We start from the raw sequence: 15,358 nt of genomic DNA, 5'->3' as shown, positions 1-15,358 counted from the left end.
TGCGAAAATATTCCATTGACCATCCGTCGATACATTTCTCCTTCTCGAGACCGATAACAGTGAACGGAGATAATCGCGGTGCAGTGCTTTCGTTAAAGCCCTCGAAAGATTTTCTGTAAGCCTGGATTTTCGATTTTATTAAATTAGTGGCTGCCTTTTAATCAAAGTGAGTCCAAAGGAGAAAAAAGGTACATGGGAAATATTTTCATAGAGGGTTGTTTTATTTCACATTTAAGGAGAATTTAAGATACAGGGTAATAAGTGTTAAAATATGAATTTTCGTGTATGGATTCTTAAATAATCGTATAATCGTATAAAATTGTAAAATAAATGACATATGAATTAGTGAATGTCGTGCAGCATTTGTGAGTTATTTAATTATTAGAGCGGTGGATAGTGTCGACGAAGAGTCATGTGTGAAGATTCCTTTGTTTGTACGTGCATGGAATTTATTTTAGGACCCGAAGAATGTCACCTGCCTCGCAATGATACTCTTCCCTGTTATGAAATATGAAAATGCTGTCGACAATTGGTTAGGCCGAAACCTGGACCTCGGGGAAAGTTTGCTTGCACCTCTTCGGGTCAGCAAAATCGATTTCTTAGCCCGAAGGAAGCGTTTTCGTCACCCGAGGCCTTAGATTATTGAGTAATGACTTTCGATACTTATTTTGAATACACAGAAAGTTGGAAAAGTGCTAACAATAATTTGCAAATATAGGTGGATAAACGAGCATCGAAGGTACTGGAGGGTACGTTGGCGAAGAAATCGAAGCATTTAAGTCCATTTGGTAAGTGCCCATTTTTTTTAGACAAGTATCTAATTATATTATTTAATTCTTCATGAGACTGCAAATATAAGTTATGTATATAAGTTAGAGTTTAAAATCCGTGGACGTTTAATTCCACTAGCACGACTTCCACCTCATTGCACCGTCCCATGTAATGGAAATTTTTTGCATTCGATTCGACGTTCGTTAAAAATATTCCTACCTGTAATCTGTTCATCAAGTCACCTCTTGCGCAAGTAAAAATGGCCCAAAACGGTTTCAGACATCCATTCGAAATTTCGCAAGACCTCCTCGGAGGCAAAAATAGACTCTCTGGGTACGATACAACCGAAGAGAGCCAGTTTGCTATCACCTCCATGTGTTCGAAAAATTCTGTTTATTCTCCAGGGAGCCGAAAAAGAGAATAAGATACTTTAAGATAAGATTACTTTGAGAGGGAATAATCTCGGGTCGAAACTATCGAGGGCTTTCTCTTAATTAAACAAAAACGGTTTCCGGTAAAGAGCGATAGCTTCATTAAGTTGAATTATTCCCAGGAAGAGACACGTGGGAAGTCAAAAAAAGGCCTAGAAGTTCTACGAGAATGGGCGGCACTGTTGGTTCCAGGATGGATGGACACCTCAGCAGATGATCCAGGACTTTGGTAGATCTTGCGATCTACTTTCTATCTACCTTAAGGACAGAGGTTCCCGAATTTTTGAGAAAACCAAGGAACAATGTGGATCTTAAAGGCGTCTTTTCTGGTCGCGGTCGTCCAGGCATCCTTCATGGATAGCTTGCTAAACTTCTTCCAGCAGGGCAGGGTAAGTGTCCTGGAGATTAAGGAAGACCTCGAGCGAAATTGGACGCTCAAATTGTGGACATTTCGCAAACGTCCTAGCTCTTGTCCATGAATATTCCATCGCGAGAGAGTGCACGATTCTGAATATGAAGGCTTCCTCCTTTCCTTTGCTCCACAATCCCAAAAGAGAAAAATTGCACAAGGACCTCCCTCAACTTTCGACCAGCAAAGAACTCCGACCTGTATATCCTAAAAACAGAATCTCTTGTCATAATAATCCAATTCGACGATTTTTACCTCATGAATCTGAAGCATGTTAACGTAGGTAAAAATTTGCAGTATAATAGGAGAAGTTAAGAAAAATTGCACGAGGATCTCTTTCAACTTTCGACCAGCAAAGAACCGAGGGTTCATCAACGCCACTTTCATATTGCCTTATATTGACTTTATCGGGTTGAGTGAATTTTCATGCAATTAAATGTGTAACGTTCTTACGCCGCTCGAGGGTTGACGAATCCTTAAATCGACTGCCTGGAAGTGTTACATCAAATGGGAAAAGAGAATAGCCTATGTGATTCGCATTCGAAATCCCGGAGAAAGGCCAGCTCACTTTCGTTCACCGTTCCTGGACTCATGGGGCACATTCGATGGTTTACCACGAATGTCCCCCTGGAACGTCACCGCACGAAATGTAAATTATTTATACTACGGCGCGGAATTTAGGCGCATGCGCAAACGAACCTCAGGATGCAAATGAAAGAAAGCAAAAGTCAGAACGTGCGAGGACTTAAAGCGTAAAGTTGCACGCACATGGGTACCACATATTACATTGGGCTGTCTCTGAAAAGACATTAAAATTTCTTTTCATTTCTTCAATTACATAAAAAATGGTTTTCAGTGTATATTCTTGTTCCAGGATATCGCGGATTTTAACGGGATCAGTTATCCGAAATCTCGAGATGGAGTAAGAAGGCAGAAGAGCATTCCCCATGAAATTCCCTTCCCCTGTGACGTCCGCCATGGCAGGTGAAGTATTTCACGTTATCACCGTTTTATTCTTATGAATTTTAACTTTAAAACGATAAAAAAAATTTTAAACAATATCGGAAGGTTAATATCTGTATATTACACATTTCAATGTTTTCCTTGAGTTGAAAAGAAAAAAAAAAATTGGGTTACAGGGTTACATGAAATGTGTTTAAGGGTTGACATTTTTAATGCTTTCCATTTCGAAGGTCCTTGGTCCGGCCGGATAACGTCCACCGTCTCAGACCAGGTGATATCGACGTTATCGGTGGATTGGGCGACTCTTTGGTGGCAGGTAGTGGTGCTTTAGAAGAATTTGCTGTTGGCACCTTCATAGAAGCTCGTGGGGTCAGCTGGTGTGCAGGTGGTCAGGGTGATTGGAGGAGTTTCCTCACTCTTCCGAACCTCATCAAGGTCTTCGAACAGTACATTTCCTCACCTTCAAATCACTAAATTTCTACATTCACCTATACTCATGTTGTCTATTTCTCAGGAGTTCAATGCCAACCTGACGGGTTACTCCACCGGCACGGGGGAATTCATCTCGAAAAAAGCGAGGCTCAACATAGCGTATCCTGTGGCGGCAACAGAGGATGCCTTAAGACAGGCTCGAATCCTGGTGCAAAGAATTAAAAATGACCCCACAATCGACTTCAAGAGACACTGGAAAGTAAGTACATTGTTAAAAAAAAAAAAAATACTGTAAAGGTACCTGATTCTTATGCTTGAATTTCAGCTGATAACGATCCTGTTTGGGGCTAATGATATCTGCTCGGCCCAGTGTTACGAACCTCAGCTTTTCTCCCCGATTCGACACGCTTTGCATTTACGAAGAACTCTTGATTTCCTGCGAGCGACTCTTCCTCGGACTATGGTGAATCTAATACCTGCGATAGGTAAAAATATCTGCAATAAATATGAAAAAATGTAATACTTAGTATATTACATACAGATGAAATTATCGGCGTTTCAACTGAGAGTTGGATTTTATTTATAAATATTTTCTAGATGTCACGGTGTCCGTCAGGGTGCCACGCGGTGCAATGTGCAATATCCTGCATCCTCTGTACTGCGCTTGCATGCACCAAGGGAATCAACCGGAAATAAAAGCTTCCGTAATGTCGCGCAGATATCAGCAAGCTGCAGAGGCTTTGGTTGCTTCAGGACGGTAAGAACTATTTTTTTATTCCACGGGAAAAAAGGTATGAATAATTTTAAAATTGTAATCCTTTTATCCTCTTTTAATACAAATCGACTTCATCTTTTTGCAACGCCGTAACAAAAAATTGATCTCGTGTGTTCTTCTTCAGGTATGACACCACACCGGACTTTACAGTCGTCTATCAACCGTTTACGAAATTTTTTAATGCTCCAATGGCTGACCCAAAACGAGCGCCTCCCCTTGACCCGAGTCTGGTCACGTACGACTGTTTCCACTTCAGTCAAAAGGGACACGCTTTAGGTAAAGACGAGACGAGATTTTCTTCACTTCATATAGGAAACAATTTCCTCGACTGTTGCTACTCGGGGATTGGGAAACGTGAATACATAAGTCGTGTAAATAACAAGTGAGATACCTACCTTATCGGCTTACGAACGCCTAGACGTCAACTTCAGGAGCTTCTTGGATGCACGTCGGGTTGTATGTAATCAGGCGCAGCATAAATGCAATTCCTCGGTACACGTACATTTCTATTTGCTCGTGTGGGGAGCTTAAAGTGTGACGTTTAAGGCTTCGAGGTGCACTTCATCTTGCAGCGATAAGGCGTTTTCTACGTGAAACCAAATTTCGCTTCCTGGTGCCTCTCCGACGATCTTGAAATCTCGAAAATGGTTTCAACCAAAATTCTTAAAAGCTTATCACAGCTGGTAGGCTAAAGTGTAATCATTTTTTAATTTCATTAATTAGTATCAGATTCAAGGTCGATTTGCAGAAAGGCATTTTGATCGCTTTTTAAGATCAAAACCTCGGTACTTGTTCCTTGTATTGCGTCATGAGAATGACTTCCGGCCAATTACGAAGAACTAACCCACGCTCCTGAAGATCTTTCTTCTCGTCGTTCGGTCAATGGAGAAGCAAGATTCTCATCAAACGGAGGCGACTTAACAACCACTTGAACGATCACCTGATCCTCTCATAACTCGAACTCGAGTGTGGGTTTGTAAAAAGATGCTTCGGCTTCAAGCTCGTTCATCCTAGAGCGGAAGCGATAATGCGACGTACCATCTCTCATTTTCTTTTTTTTTTCTTTTCATACAAATAACTTCTCGTTGGGAAAGAAATTACACACGGCATAACTCATTACTCCCAAACAACGTAATTTTCTCAAGAGGCGATATAACCGAGGAACAATTTTTTAGGAGGAAATCTATGGAACGGTTTAACTAGAGATCACCGTTTTTTAAGCAAATCTTTCGTGGAACGAGACAACAAAATTTTTTTTTTTGCAGGAGCAAATCTTCTGTGGAACAACATGCTGGAACCAGTCGGCAACAAGACAAATGGAGGATCCCGAAAGATCATGGAGAAATTCCTGTGTCCATCTTCAAGAAGTCCCTACATCTTTACGAACGTCAATTCGAGGAGATTTTACGAGACCGGAAATCAAGACGGGATTTTACCGAGATAGTTATCAACGGTTAATCACATCTTTTGATAATTTGAATGACAATTTTATGTGAAACCTCGGGTAACATTGCGAAAAGTTACTCGAACAAGTGTTCTTGATAGCTGGATCTCGAGCAAGAGGATGCAAGGTAATCGCGCGAGATCGAGAACTCTTATCTCGCGATAAAGTCGTGTCACGGGGATCGGCATGTATTAATTATCCCGTAAGGATGTTTAACTCAGGGTTAGTGATATGATCGAATAATTGTGCGGTAACGATAGTACTCCACAATCGATTTGTACGTCGAGATGTACTTCCGTCCAGAATGAAAAAAATTTTTTTTTTATCAATCGAGGACACCGAAATCGTTATAAATTTATGTAATGAACCAACTGACGTTGTAATCAATTATTATTAGCATAGGGCAATCTATGTACATCAGTGCAAAGTGTTATCCTTTTTTCTGCCGATTCGAGTTACTTTTAGAAAATGAATTATTATAAACGAAGGACTCAGAAGGAGGTGATGGTCAGCCTAGAATGAGCTCCTCGAGGTGAAATCGATAATCAGTGGCATTGTTTTCCCGTCCTTTGCTTACTGATATCATTAGATAATCATTAGGAGGACGAAGAACGTCGCAGGACCGTGAACGATGAATCAAACGGATATTTTTAGCCAAGTGATAATTCTAAAGAAGTATTTCTTTCTTTATTTAGCAGGTACAGTGTGGTATCAACGATTATGAACTAAACGTTTATAGCCAGATGAATGCAAGTTTGTATAATATTTCATAGATTTTCAAAACCTCGCCCACTGTGATCAACGTACCGATGAGATCTGTACGAGTTGTAAATGTCTTCAAGCATGTCAAGTATTTTTATCTCTTAAGATTTTGCAAAATGTCTTCGCAGGAACTATAACAATTTACATAATATGTATTTTCCACGTATTCGGAGATGAAATTAAAGAGATATGTTGGACATGCAATGCAGCCTTGTGAAATGTATTCCCTAAAATACCGTTTGCGATATTTTTTCTTATTTCTGAGATTGTCGTAGGTCACGAGAGCCCAGTTATTAACGTTGACTTTTTGCAATGATCGCCGAGCCTACCGCGAAGTCGCAACAATGATTCTCAGAAAATGGAACGTTATTTCCTCATTGCTCTCGCAGGTGCAACGGTAACAGTTTATTTCCAAGTACGTTTTGAAATTGACGTCAATGGCGGCGCCATTACTCTGTCCCTCCGCATTTCCCTATTTTTATTTCGTCCGCATTTCCCTATTTTAATAAAATCTTTTGTCACATATTAAACTTCGTTGTAAAGACCTCGGCGACCTTCCTAAGGCGCGTGTGTCTTTGGCGCGAAACTCAGTCAAGTTTAAGAATACATCAGGATTATATAATTCTTTTTTCCAATATCTGGCTGTTCCAGGTATCAAAGTCTATGCAGCTCGAATCTACGTCACCCATATTATCCTCCAGTTTTAATAGAAATGCAAAACCATCACGCTGTCGGAATAAAAAAAGGAGTAAACCTGCATTTAAGAATTTTTTGCGACGTGTTAATCGCAGCCCAGAAATCCTCTTGCAGTGCGATTCTTCGCTCGCGGCTGGATTAACAAGGAAACACCGACTCGAAACGGCGGAAAAAATGACGAATGGCGCAAAAACGGCACCATGGCCGCCATTTTGACTCCGCAATTTTTTGTGCAATTAATAACCAGCAGGAGGGGCGCAAAAAGAACGGAACCATGTTCGGGCCGGTTGGAGATCTCGAATCAATTAACCCTAATCGGTCGCACGAGATGACGTCCAATGGCTGTCGGGCCATTAAAAAAATTGCGCTTATTGTCGAGCATGATGTCGGCAAGATGTAGAGTCACTTTGCCAAAGTGAGTAAAAAGAAACCGCGTTATCAAAAATTGGAGCACTCTTGTTCTTTTATCAGCTCGGCTAATCCACATCCGGAGATCCTCTTAACAGTCCGATAACAGGTTCCGATTACGAGTCGCGCGTATCTTGCGTGTAACCCCTGATTTACCGCCTATTGTTTTTTACTCTTCTGGGCGAGTTTTGCTATTTATAACGTAACCTGCTTCGCAGACGCGGCTGATTATGCGTAATTATAACAAGTTTCTCCGAGACGTCGACGGTTAACTCTCAATGGCGGATAGCAAGTCGCAGAGTCTTTAAAGACTCGATTCCCTGACACGGAATCGCGACAGAAGATCACACTTTTTTTTCCCCAACCTGGCGAGATATTTACGATCAGTAACGATTGACAATTTCCAGTAATCAGCGTAATTAAAAGAGCGAGCTCAAGTACGTACAAGATATGATAAGACAGAGGCGATAAAGGGATCCATTCTTCTGGCCATGTATTCGGTAAGGAAGGAAATCGATTGTCCAAAAAAACTTCAGATAACGTTTATACACAATCATGTTTTATTTCACCTCCACGAGGTGTAAGGTGTAGCATAAAAAAGGATCAATAAATAATGCATATCATAACCGTGAGGAATCAAGTCAGCGAGTTAATTGAACACCTAAATAGAGGCGTTGACTAGTAACAGACTAACTGCCTATCGATGAGTCTCGTTAAATTACTAGGTAATGAGTTCCCTCGTCGATGAATCTGCTAATCACAGAACCTGTTGCATACATCTAATAAGCATTCTAATTACTCGAGTGCACATCGCAGCGTAAGATCCTTATCGACCTCGGCAAATAGACCTCGGTACCAGCAATTAAATGTAACCCTCGACAGAAGCATCGTTACAGCTATATTATCTAATGAAATAAATACAACGAAAATGCTAGCGGAAAATATGGCGCATGGATCTTTGATAAAACATGCAATAAATATTAACATGTGAATGAATAAGGCACGAAGGGTCCAGCCTAACGTCAGTCGTTTCCTTCTTGATTAATCGATGCAGAAGTCCTCCCTCCAAATTTTGCGCAAGATAAGGTAGCCCGAAGCACCTTCCCGTGATGATTGAGTTAACCAGAGTTCAACTCCAATAGAAGTTCCGATGTAGAAGAGTAGAATTCCTGCGATACAAGATCCGATGTAGGACTCCGTGTCCCACGCTGAACTCTTCTTGGTCTTTCCATTTAAAGATGCGAAGATAACGTTGATACAGCAAATGATAGGATGAGCTATGTCAAACACACGCTTGACATAGCCAGGCAAAATAATCTACAGCGAAGCGCATGACTACACGTCGTGTAAGTCTTCATGGTCCACACCTAACCGGTCCAGGACGAGTACCAGGACTCCTTGTCCCCTGCCGGTTCCAGACAGCAGATACAAGGCGATACCTCGTCCATAGACCGATAAGGGTTGGCCCCATCTTCGAGGAGCCTCTCCGAACAACCCAAACCTCCTCCAGAACGTGACGCTCCAAAGTCTGGGTGTCCAAGATCAAGAATCGACCCAGCACCTCCCTCGAGCTGGTCTTCGGGATAGCGCTACAAATAGAATGGCATTTCTAGCACAGCTTGGCCTAAGTTTTCAACTAAGAAGCCATTTCTCCTGTTCCTTCTTCCTGGAGAAGAACCCTCCCTCGGAGGGTTCACTTCCTGCCCCACTGAAGAATCCGCCGATGGGAGTACGAAGAGGAGGAGCTGTCGAAGGAGCCGCAGCTCTTCGAGCTGGTGCTGCTGATCGAGCTGCTGGTGCTGGAGGAGCTGCTCACGCTCTCCGACCTCCTGATCGGCTTCTTCGTCGGGTCCAGGAGGCGATCCAGGACCTGGCGGATGGTGCTGTGCTTGCGGTTGAACGGGTTCGTGTACATCTTGCCGATTTCCCTTTTTCCTTCACTTGATTCGAAGAACGGAGGACCGACAGTGGGTCTCTTCTCGGCTCTTGGTACCGATAACAGGTGTACAGAACAAGAAGTCTCGGGAGGACGGTTCCAATTTATGGAACGTATGGCACTGTCGCACTGGAGGTAACGTGGCAAAACTCACTGGACTCTCCTCAGCACGAGGGCCTCTCACGTCGAGCGCCGCGTGTCGAATGCCCCGTGGCGGCTCGCGGCTCCCTTTTATAGGCGCGCGCCGTCACGCAGTAACGCCGCGTCGGGAGTCCCATGGATCGCGTCGATTGGCGCACTTCGCGGTTTCCACTCGCAGAAAGGCCCGAACGAAGGCGTCACAAGGCAAACACAAGTAGACCGAGAGATGAAACGAGAGAAACGCAGATCAACAGCCCACGTGCGCGTTCCACGTGTTTTCTCCCGAAATTCTCTGATACCCGGTGACGCGCGTAGACGTCGAAACGCCATTCCACATAAAGCGCGAAAAAAAAAAAAGAAATTTCCACTTTTTGCAAAGGATACAGTTTTCCACTTGCTGGAAGAATAATCGTACCAGCTGGAAAAAATATCGCCCCTATTTGAACGAATGAGCGATATACAATTTGTTGTCGCTAGAAAGGGATGTGAATAGAATTCCTGCCCCAGTGAAGTAATCGGGTTTTAGTTGCCGATATAACAAAAGTGTCTTGTTGGGCCATTTTCAAGCGTCCACGTTTGTTCAATCAAGTATTTCTTGTTCTGTCTGGCGGTTCTTTTTTTTACGTGCATGTTTGAGGAAGAGTCGAAGGTCACCGAATACGCCGATATCTCGCGGTAGCAATTTTTCTTTTCTCGTCGGCGATCGGGAAAGCGTAGGAAGTGTCGAAGATCGAGGTGATCGAGGACGTCGAATTTCCGGCTGTCGTTTTCGGCGCGGAATTATTCCGGACTCGCGGCGCCATAGGGTGAATCACTGTGGTGGGAAATCCAAGCCAGAAGGGAAGAATTCTTCGGTAAATCGACCTTGCAAGCTGCGGTTACATTGTACTATTCCGCCAAGAAAGCAGTCTATTAACGTTACTCTTCCACTCGTCTGATTTTCTACCCACAGGTTTTCAGCTTCGCTGAGGACCGATGCTGACGTATTCTGGCCGTGAACTTCAAAAATCATAAATCATGGTCCATCTGTCGATGATTGCTCATGAATTATTCAAGGGATTTCCTATAGAGTGTTTAACGAGCTGATCAGACGTTTCTCTTCATTGAACGCATATACCCGAACGCCGTAAATCCCCGCAATGAGCGGCTAAGTAAATTTTCGAAATTTCTATACATTGAGAAAGAAACAAATTGATCCAGAGATATTTTCTTAATTCAAAGAATATTTCACCCGAATAAACTGGAATAAATTTGGATGAAACATTTCATCGGAATCGTGGCAATTTAATTGAGTTTATTTCAGTCTAATCATTACTCTTTGCATTAACAGAACATTGCTTCAATGCTATTCGATGAAATTTTTTTCTCAGGATAGGATGCTCATTTTTGACAATTTTTGTATTACGATAATTTCGAGTGTTTCATTTTGAACATGACTTGGCGATAATACGATATCACGTGTATAGGGATCTTTCAGGTTCGTTGATGAGATGCGAAATGGTGTTAGCGACTTCTTACCATAGGCAACTGTGTCGATCAAGAATTTGTCACGCTACGTTAATGAATATGTAAATGATCCGCGTATATATAGTTTCCAATAAATGCTAAATTTCAAATGCTTTTATAAATACACGAAACTTCCGGTTTACAATCAGTCTAAGGTGCCGTGATGGACCTTTCACGCGGATCACCGTGTATTAATTAAAGTAACGCATAATTAATTCTTAAGGACCTCGAGATTCTCTGAGTGAAGGTAACGCCTATCCTTTTAGGATCGATTAAGCGGCTTTCGAATCGATCGTTATAGTACGGTCACTTGTATCGAGACCAGGGAATACGTTTCCAGGGCGAGCAAGATTTTGACTTGTATGGCCTTCCTCTCCTGTCATATAACATCGAATTTTATTTTCCTCCCAGTCAGCGTCCGGCCATTAAGGATACTTTTGGATGACTAATTTTCATCCACTCACGTCGATTATGCCATTAAAAACATTACAATGTCATCTAGAAAGAGCGTGTGAATTTATCAAGCGCAGCTTCGGTGTTGCCGACAAATGGCGACCGAAAAGATATGATTTCGACGTCCTGAACGGTGACAGGGATCGATTAATAATTCCCATACCTCGTCATAGATTGGCACATCCGAAGTCTTTAGAAATGAAAGTAAAGGCGCAAAATCGATAACCATGGAATATCTCAGGGAAATAAACCAGTCGTCGTTTTCGGATTCCGCAGAGAAAGTCTTCGATCCGCGATGCCTCTTCATCCATGGTGCCACTTTCTGCGGAAATAAATTAAGCGAAAAATGAGACGGACAAATAGTGAGCGGATTTTTTTTTTCTGAGAAAGTAACACGGATGTTCGACTGTCTATTGTAAAATTTACCACGGAATGTACGATGCTTTCCAGCCTGTGATTAAGGCGATGCGAAAGTGGCGATGTTAGAAATATCAATAAGTACCTTACGCTGACTCGGTGCTCAATGCCAATACTTATCGATTACTGGAAGGATAATCTTCCAAGGGGAACGTTTCTTCATCGATTTCTCAAGTTTCTCGTCCTGTCTATTTCTGACTTGAAAACACTGCGATCTTCATTACTGCGAAGAAAGCAGTACTTCGTGATAACAGAGTCGACATTGGAACGATTACGACATATCGAGTGAACTTTGGGACAAAGTGCATCTCGGACTATTTATTCGACTCCAACCAGGAAGTCTATATTCGTGATAAAAACGAAAGTATCGTCTAGAATCTTGACCATTTTCCTAATCGATGTTTTCCTGTGAACGTTCCGTATTTCGTTATCAACCAAGGGTCTTCCGATTCCAACGAAATCCAACATGGCCGACCAGGATCGCGCGATGGAGCAAAGATAAACGATGCATTGTGTACCGATTAAGCCTCGTGAAGTCTTCATTGGTTTAATGGGCATCAGTGGAGGAATTCGTTTCGTCATTCATAAGAGATTTTCGAGTTTCGCCAGGAAGTGCGCGTCTGAAAAGTGGCGGCGTCATGATGGGTATAATTGTATCTTGCAATACGTGAACCGACCCATTTATCAGACCGTGGTAATCCACGAGATAAACCTCTCACCAAGGTCCTCATGAATAACGAATCTTTCCCAGAAGCTATCCCGTTTGAGAAATATCCTGAAAATGAGAGATTACCTGGTCTCACATTTTTTAAATCAGCACTATTTATATATGGTACTTAGTGGAACGGGACATTTAAATTCCTTTGGAAAACTTCCTGGTCCTCGGATCCCAAATGCAAATAGCGGGTCCATCGCTTGCGCCATGGCTGTTGGATTTTCGATTCGATTTGCAAATATCCCACACCAAGGTTTTCCCGTAACTTCGACCCGGGGAATTGCATCCTTGCCTTCGGGAACAGGAATATCTGGTTGCTACGGGAGAAACGACGCCAGTTGAGAGTAAAATGCGCCAATGGGCTTTCCGAGATTCCTAACCGGTTTCAAACGCGTCTTCTTTAGTCTCGTGGTTGAAGTCTTTAGGGATTCCCCAGCTCCGAGGTAGGGCTGGGTAGATATAATAAAATATAGATATAATACCCCATGAAATATACATGGTGTCCTACGTGTACATCACAACGTATAATAAGTCCCCAATTTTCTACGCTAACACGAATTAAATTACGCCTTTCTATTCCTAAATAGAAAATAATAAATCCGTATATCGTACATCTATGGCGTTCTCCATATTAAATCCTAACTTGCTGGTTTTCTACTTGCGCTTGGATTTAATTATGAAACATTTTAGCTGAAATGAAATATTTCGCGTCGGTCAATTGCAAAGGGAGTTTTATAGGCGTCCACGCAAGGACATTTCCTCTTATTCCAAGATCCTTACGTCCGTTTTCCTTGGTTATCTAATCCGCAATAACATAAAACATTAAAAGTTGCACTTAATCGATATTCACGGAGTAAACATCTCGATGCAGGTCTCGATAACTCTTTTTCACGCGGCCTCAAAAAATAAATACCTGTGGCATCGCTCAGTCCTTGAGCGGGAAATGTTACGAATAATCGACATTCGTTATGGACGTTATGTCACGCGCAATGAGTGCTTATGAACTTGCAGAATTTCATGATAATTATGCGGTAACTTGTGTCTACCGCTAATAAATGTTTCTCTGGTAGAAATCGGTTAAATAACCGAATCTAGGAATTTTACTCAATTTGGACATTTCCTCTCTTTTTCTGGAATTAAAAGTCTCACGTCCAACTCGCATGGCGGCCAGGATTTTCTTCGAGCGAAAATTCCAAAGATTTATTTCAAGCGTCTCCTTTTCCGATGAGTCTCAGCTGTTTAAAACCTTTTTTTGCGAATTCACGGCGCATTTTTGTAAACAACAGTTTGAGGCAACATGGTCTTCGCATCCCGGTGCATAAATTAGTGCTTGACGTCATTTCTTTAGCAAAAAGGAAGGAATTTACCACTCATCCATCTCTTTCCATCGGGTTAGTCCGTTCCTTCCAGAACGAGATCGGACCAGAAAAGAAAGAAGAGATCCTGTTTCTCCCCCGGGAACTTGGATGCATGCTTGCAGTCCTCACCAATACATGAAATACATGCATTACACCAGTACAGACTCTACATATGCCTACGCATTTCTGCCTAGGAATCCCCGTAAACCCCGGCAAACGTGTCCTTGAAAGTCCAGCATCGGCCAGGGTGAGAAGAAACGAGGAAAGAGATGCAAAAGCCCCGAGAGGAAACGGCAAAAAAGTGGGACGAAAGAAAAGGAGAAGAAAAAAATGGCGGCCAGAAGAAGGGACCTCGAATGGTCCGAGTTGGATGTCATTGACCCCTTGGCAGATGACACTCGAGGTCAAGGTGCTCTTCGATTTCTTCTCTTCTCGGGGGCTAGACGACGATCAAACGATAAATACGGAATCTATGAAAAAAAAGATGAAGAAACCTAGCATTTAGATTAGAAAGATTAAAAACTGTTGTATTACACCGAGAGCATCACAGCTGCACTTATCCATTTTTTATAACCGTTAACAATGGACGTACTATTTTAGTCGCAATGGGGTGAATAAAAATTGGAATCGATTTGTACCTGATCACGTGCAGTCGATCTCGTGTCAACCGGTTCTCACACGCATTAACCCGGCATAATTAGACTTCCCTTGCTCGGCATAATTAAATTCCTGTATTACATAAAGACTTCCGCCATGACGTCTCTAGACGGACACAAAATTCGACTATATCGTTATCGGGATAATTCGGTGACGCACAAGAGAAACGATTAACGCGGATTATTGCACTATAACCCCAGGCGACATTCGCGACAAAGAAAAAAAGAAGCTCATTGCTCGCATCTCGTGCGTAATTCAGCACGTTTTCCTTTTTTTCCGATTCAGGGAAACTTAATGTTCCTTGGCCTTATTGGTTTTTAGAGAGGTCAAGAAGCATCTCGGCTGCTTTGGAACTCTGAAATGCGAATTCCAGTTACCGAACGCGACGTGGAAAATTTCTTGTATCCTCGTCTTTTTTAAATGCCTCTTCTCGAAATTTCTCATGTCCCTCATTTGATAGTGATAAACGAAGCTTTAAGAAAATCGTAATGTGATAATTATGATTCGCAAATCCAGATTGTAGGACCGTTATTTCCCAATCGGTTCCTGCACCAGTAAGTGAGGAATATCAATGATAAGACTCCTGGAGGGCGGAAATCAGTGCAGACACGATAAGAAAAATTCTAAATTATCCTCCAAGTTTATATAAATATTTTCAGATGAAAGGAGGTCGGAGAGAACCCGGCAAATTTGTGAAGTCTCTGATACCAATGATTGGCGTCTTGAAATTGACGTCATTAAGAGATCGTGGAGGAGAAATGCTCGGTCCCATTCCTCGTGCGAGGAAAGGGACTTTCGAATTGAAATATTCTCGGCAATTGGGTATTGTAATTGTTCGAGCTTCCGGTCGGGAGTTCGTTATCGGGCCTGGGAATAATCCGGGAATCGGCTAGTGGATATAAAAAGATCTGAACTATTCCCTGGGGGGCGAGGGTCGTAGGAAAGGAACTTACGTCAGTGTCGGGCACCCAGTACTCTTCCACGTCTGCAAAGTCCACAGACTCGATGTCAAGTATGATCGATCGGTACATTGACTTTACGGGATATACTGGTTATTCCAAGTCCCTCGAGCTGGCCCTCGACG

The 15,358-nt window shown here is 42.4% G+C and overlaps 1 protein-coding gene across 1 annotated transcript; it reads left to right on the top strand.

The window, feature by feature from the left end:
• Positions 1 to 1,504: 1,504 nt before the first annotated feature.
• On the top strand, positions 1,505 to 5,841 carry LOC105701587 (phospholipase B1, membrane-associated-like). Its single transcript, XM_012428447.2, has 8 exons — positions 1,505 to 1,591; positions 2,486 to 2,595; positions 2,805 to 3,009; positions 3,089 to 3,265; positions 3,332 to 3,491; positions 3,604 to 3,763; positions 3,906 to 4,057; positions 5,047 to 5,841. The coding sequence occupies exons 1-8, from the start codon at positions 1,505 to 1,507 to the stop codon at positions 5,223 to 5,225; spliced, it is 1,230 nt and encodes a 409-aa protein (XP_012283870.1). The 3' UTR covers positions 5,226 to 5,841.
• The last annotated feature ends 9,517 nt before the right edge of the window (positions 5,842 to 15,358 follow it).

This window comes from Orussus abietinus, unplaced genomic scaffold (genome assembly GCF_000612105.2).
Source record: "Orussus abietinus isolate OABI.00-Male unplaced genomic scaffold, Oabi_2.0 scaffold24, whole genome shotgun sequence".
Lineage (NCBI taxonomy): Eukaryota > Metazoa > Arthropoda > Insecta > Hymenoptera > Orussidae > Orussus > Orussus abietinus.
This window is presented reverse-complemented; position numbering and strand designations above follow the sequence as displayed.